General features: G+C 37.6%; 1 protein-coding gene across 2 annotated transcripts in view; it reads left to right on the top strand.

Annotated features, from left to right (window-relative positions):
* LOC122073933 (QWRF motif-containing protein 2-like) overlaps positions 1-6,159 on the top strand; it is a 50,756-nt gene that overhangs the window by 28,570 nt on the left and 16,027 nt on the right. For both annotated transcript variants that reach the window (XR_006138927.1, XM_042638658.1), the window contains exon 2: positions 4,006-4,125. Coding sequence is in view for 1 of the 2 variants with exons in the window: in XM_042638658.1 (XP_042494592.1) it covers positions 4,006-4,125 (120 nt within the window). In the remaining variant the exon portion in view is untranslated. The remainder of the gene's footprint in view (positions 1-4,005; positions 4,126-6,159) is intronic.

Below are 6,159 nucleotides of genomic sequence, written 5' to 3'. Positions count from 1 at the left end.
GTGCCAAAAACTTGTTTGAGATTTTAAATGTAACCGTAAGCGTACGGATCAGTGTAGCTATGGGTCGAACTCAGGGAGAGTAACCACTTTATTTTTTTTTTTTTTGCTTCTTTTAATAATACAAAAATAAACCTATTAATGGTTGTGATCTAATTGTAACTACCGTCCTAAACATATGTATCTAAAATAACGTCCTAACCATTCGTCATCTAAGAATTTAAAGATGCAAGCCACGCAATTAAAATTAAATAAATAAATAACCGAAAAAAAACAACCCATGCAATTAAAAAAAACAATAAAGAAAAAAAAATTCTGAAATAAAAATAAAGTAAAAGAAAGGGGATAAAGCTAAAGAGAGACTCACAAGTAGGTTTCTCTACTTAGCCCAAGGGATGCATCATAATATGAGCTTCCCTACTTGACCAGAGAGTCACTCTTACAAGGGTTACTCTACTTGGCTTTAGGAAAAGGGAGACAATTAAAATAAAAGCAATAAATTGATGGTTCTATGGCTAGGAGGGGCAAAGCCAACACATACACTAGCCATGAACCTTGGGGGAAAGGGATAGCAATAATGTAACGATTGAAAATAAAAATCCTAAATTAAGAAAGAAAGGGTAGTCAGAAGAGGGAATGAGAGGGGGGAGAGAAGACTACTGAAAGAGCCTACTTACTTGAATCAATGCTTGAACTTGAAAAAAAATTGCTCCACGGCTCGTGATCTTGTCACCTAGATCTAAGCCTAGAACTATAACTTAAAAAATTACAACTCAATTGCATAAATGTTAAACATAAAAAGGCTGAATAACAATAAAAGAGTGCTTGCATTAATTGACATAAAAAAAACTATTACAAAAGTGATTAAAGACAAAATAGAGAAGAACTAGAACTAAAGAGAGAGCAAGAGAAAGAGAGAGCAACTAAAAAAAAACTAGAAGAAGAATGAATTGTCTCCCCTCCTCTTACATGAGTTGTATTTATAGGGAATGGGGAGGTAGGGTAACAAATTTCTCTTTCCTAAAAGAGAGAAACCCACAATTGATTGTGGAGGAGAGAGAAGAGAGAAATAAATTTCCTATAATTTTTTTCTTATTTTCTTTCCTTTCTTTTTCTAATTTATTTTTCTTCTTTTTCTCTCTCCTAGGGACGATTTTCTTCCTTCTTGCTTTATGTGATTTGGACAATCTTTTGGTGGATGATGATGTGGAGGAGAGAGAAGATTTGGACAATCTTTGTTTCTCCCCTTTTTTCTCTTTCCTTTTTTTCTTCTTTCTCTTCTTGCTTCCACGATTTTCCTTGCTTCTAATTTGATGTGGAAATCCCCTCCATGCCCTTAGTGCTTTAAGTGAGTGAAAAACAGGAAATCTTCAACAAAATTCTCTAAAAAAAACAACCATAAGATTCGAACTTGAGACCTCTTGGTGAGCAAGGGAATTTTGTACACCATAGCTCACCAACTACACTAGGTAGTTGTTGTTACCAAAAACAAATCTTCAATCACTTAAGGATGTGGTCCATTGATCCTTGTTGGCATTTGGAGTATTCCTTGTACCTCTGGGACAATTGCAAACGGGTTGGTTCTGTATCTCGGTTCAGTTCTGATCCATTATTCTTTTTTTAACCCGAAAAGAATAATCATTTGTACGGGTGACCAAACGAATGTGTACTTTTAATTGAACACGTTCATCTTGCTCAGAATTTCGTCCTCTTCGCAACCATGGAAAGAAATAGGACCTCTTTACGTGTAGAATTGAAGATATAGCGCCCGATAATCCTTAAGGCGTTGAAAATATAAAACCTGCAAAAAGAGAGTAAAACCCAAGGTAGCTCATTCTAAATATGTAAAATGCATGTTTTACTACCCTAGATTTCACACATAAATATGCTCATCAAAAACATAAGGAGAATAGTAGAATATAGGTTTAGAAGGCAGGGGCTTAAGTGTAATATTAGCAGTTAGTTCTAATTAAAACCTTAGTGGGGCTTATCTGTAATAACCAGAAATCATAGGCATAAACAATAGACCTGTCTTCTTCTTCCTCACGATGGAGCTCAAGTCGGTACTCCAAACCTCAAGGAAAGAGATCTAGTCGCTGAGGAGTTCGATCGAGCAGCAAACCTGGGTTCCGGCACCAACTCCCAGCCCCTACTGGAATTGATTAACAACCTGATGGCCAAAGGATTTGCTGGAATCCGAAACTGGCTGAAGTTAGGGTTCTGTCCAGTTGCAGATCTTATTTCTTACCACAGAGAAGGCGAGATGGCCTGAGGTTCAGAGAGGGTCAATCGCGTAGGTATAGGCTGCCTTCGACCCAAGTCCTAGGGTCAACCGATTGGAGATAGAACTGCTGCGAAGCTTTCTCTTAAATATGGTACTGTTGCCCATAACAGAGTATCTCAGATCAGGAAAATAAACAGTAGGAAATAAGAAAGGATAAGGAAGAAGAAGAGAAGATCAAGGACAGAGAGTCAGGGAGGGGGAAAACAGCTCACGGCAGCCATTTCATTCCAAATTCCAATTCTTCAAAACTTCAAAATCTGTCCACAATGGACTACACAGTTGTTTATAAAGACACCAAAAAGAACCTACCTTCCTAATCTGAAACAAGATTAAAGTTGCATCTAAATCTAAAAGAAATAAAAATCTCACTCAATTAAGAATACTACCAAACTAGTTCTAGCCCTAAAAAGGAAAGTAAATAAAAGATATTTCTAAATCCATCGCACAACTGCATCAAAGATCCTATGTTCTAAGATGCTAATCTAATCTTTATGTTCTAAGATGCTAATCTAATCTTACTCTTTTGGACTAGCTTCTTTACCTGCACTTATACATGGTGCGAGAACCCTTGCCTACTTGTCCTGGCTCCCCTCATCCAGGCGCCAATGTGGTGCATCACTTGCAGGGGCACCCTAGCTAACCGTCTATGCCCGGGTCAAAGTGTAGTTGCGTCTCTTCCAGGGGATGCCCTAGCATTAGGTCGAAAATATAAGGTTCTATGGTCCATGTAAAAAAGGTTTGGCTGAAGTTTTTTTGGTGTTGGCTGCCTACCTGGAGCACCAATCTTCCTCCTATATCCGGGCTTGGGATTGGCTGCAAAAACACTGGTGGAGCGGTCACAGAAACAGCTTGGGATACCATTTGGCTTCCCAAACGTTTTAGAGACAGTGACATCATAAATATTAAATAGTTATTTCAAAAATGAAATATCATAAAAAGGAATTTCCAGGAACGTTTCAGGCCACCCGACCCGAAATCCTGCCGTCCCAATGTTCTGAAAGGTGTAAATGGCCATTTTTCTGAACTCTTAACTTTTTTGCCCCTTGTGCGTACACCAATGTATTTTGGACATCTTGAATGCTGTTCCAAATGCTGTCCCGAATTCCCTTAAACAAACAACACTGGATGAGTTTAATACTGCAAAGATGCAGATAACAACGGAGATTGTTCCAGTTAAAAACTACATCATTTGAAAGGTAACTTCCAGTAATTGCTTTTACAGAATGCAGATCAGATTTTTATATTTAGTATTTTGCATTTAACGTGTCGAGTGGCTTCCTCTCTGTATCTCCCCATGGATAAAGTCTAGGAGGTTGCCGCCTAGCAAGGACCCCCAGTGACTGCATCATTGTCTAATCATCCAATATTTCACAGGGTATACTGGTTGCCTAGGTTTACCCAAGTGTTGCAAAGTGCTTGCCTGTAACCCTTTTATTCAAAAAGAAAGAAGATTCTGTGCAGTACTGCGATTGGCTGAAAGTTTTTAGAGTTATGCAGCTTTCTATGTCTGCTATTGCATTTTTCTGGCAATTTTTCCATCTTTTGATCACAAAATTTCATTGCTTCCAACTCTTTTTGCATACTGGCATTGTTTGCTGCTTTTGCATTAAGAAAATTTTGCCAATTGCTCTGGTTAGGAATTGTTCTTTTTTCTTTTCTTAAATATTTTATATTGATGGAACTGGTTATGTTCAACCATTTTGTCTCTTTGTTTTTTATACCAGAAAAATCTATGTAATGCCTGGGTAACTACCTCAGAACTGCGCAATTCTGTCACAGTTAAAAAGATCAAGTTACAATTGCAGAGGCAGAATTTGAAGCTAACTTCCATCCTTAAAGGACAGGTAAGACTCATTGCTTCATTCTTGTCGATTGTTATATTTTTCATGAAGATGATAGTGCCTCCAAGATTTTTTTTCAGATGAAACTCTAGCCCTTTGGTTATGGGATCACATTATATTGTTCCTTAAGTACTTTGTTCTATTCCCTTTCTGCCACTTTCAGCCTGTTTTTTATTTGTGATCCATTATCAGGATCCCGAAAGTATTTGAATCAAGGTATTACATTGCAGTGCTATGTATGAATGGATAATGATTAACAAACATAGGTTGATGTATGCAATTTTGAAGCAGGAACATGGAAATAGTGTGAGACTCATTCTTCATGCCTAGGGCAGCCAGGCAGAGGTCCAAGTGGCCACTGGGAGACTATCAATATATCTAACTAACTGGAATCATCTAGTCCATCTCTATGACTTGGGTCATATGGATTATGAGTCAACATAGGAATCAATAAAATGAAATGTAAAGGTATCTAATTGGTATTTGGTAACCTTTTGTGTAACAGTAAGAGTTGAATTCTTCTAACTGGGGTTTGTGGTAAGGCTTATATGTCTTCCCCACCTGGGTTGCATCTAGATTTCTCTTTTATTTCTAGTGGTACAATCCTCTCAGCTTCGCGGAGAGGCTCTTTCAATGTTTTGAACATGCAATCTAATGGTTGTAATAGCGCAACTTGACCGTTGCGCCAAGGCTCATCCACTAATCATAAAAGCAAGTGTTGTGCAAAATAGTAACTAAGAGGAATTCTAGAAACAAGGCAAAGAATGGTGCTGCCACAAGGTTCAAATTATGGCAGGACACTGCTATCACTTATAAGAATTGATGGGGAAAAGAGAAGAAGATATAGGATAGAAGATGTAGAGCATGAACCAGACTTCTCACCTAGAACTTGTAATGTAAGATTGAATCACAAGTGATCCTATCCCAAGCAGGATATTTACTAAATTCAATATAAACCAAATTTAGGAACGGAAAGAATGAATAAAACAAAAAATAAGAGAAAAAAGAAAAGAAAGAGAATCCGATGGAGGATTGAGAAGGGAAAGGAAGGGATCACACAATCAGATATTGCATAAATTCAACCGGGGAGGGAGAGAAATCACATAAAGAAGGGGGAGGGGAAGAATCACTTACGGCCCGAAGGCTCTCAAACATTAACTCAATTCATCATTCTTCAAATCTGTGTAATTAGATTACATTAGCTCCTCTATATAAAGAGGGCAAACTAGCAGTCATAACCTAACTAGCAATTAGACTCCAAGTAGGACTAGACATTACATAATAGGAGTTGGACTCCAAATAGGACTAGACTAGAACTTCAATATACACTAATAGGGAAACCTGAACTGACTAGAAAACTGAAATAACAAATGAAATAGACTCATAATAGGACTCTAACTAAACTAATGAATTAAATCCCGTTTTCCTACTTTCTACCCATATTTTAGGCCCATTAAAGTGGTCCATTACAAAGAAAACTCATGTGATCAAAGGCCCAATACATACATAACCCAACCCAAGGCTTATTTGCAATGAAATAAGCCCGTTAAGTGACTTATGTACATCAACTTTACTAGCATCTCACCAGTCCAATGTGGCACCCCCCAAAGGGTCTCACTGCATCTCACAACAGAGGAGTTCAGAATCTCATAGAAATCAGCAAGCATAAGCTTAACAAATTGTTCGAACCATTGGTAGTGGGTGTGTTTGTTGTGGATCCAGGGTTTGAAAACCTGATTTGGATCACTTGTGGACCTCCCGAATAATAGATAACTCAAATTAAAGATTCAATGGCAATATTGTAATAACCTCCAGTTTCCAAAGAAGGATGGCAATTTTATAATAAAGCAGAATTTAAAAGGGTTGATAAGGAATAAAACAAGAAAGGACATCAAAAGGTTTTTAATTTATTGACTAGGGTAAAACTTGGAGGGGAGTGTGAAGTAGACAAAGAGGAATAAAAGGAAAGGGTACCTTTGGCAAAACAGAAATAAGGGTTTTGGGAACAAACCCATGATCTGAATTTAGGTTGTCTTC

Source organism: Macadamia integrifolia, chromosome 3, assembly GCF_013358625.1.
Source record: "Macadamia integrifolia cultivar HAES 741 chromosome 3, SCU_Mint_v3, whole genome shotgun sequence".
NCBI lineage: Eukaryota > Viridiplantae > Streptophyta > Magnoliopsida > Proteales > Proteaceae > Macadamia > Macadamia integrifolia.
This window is presented reverse-complemented; position numbering and strand designations above follow the sequence as displayed.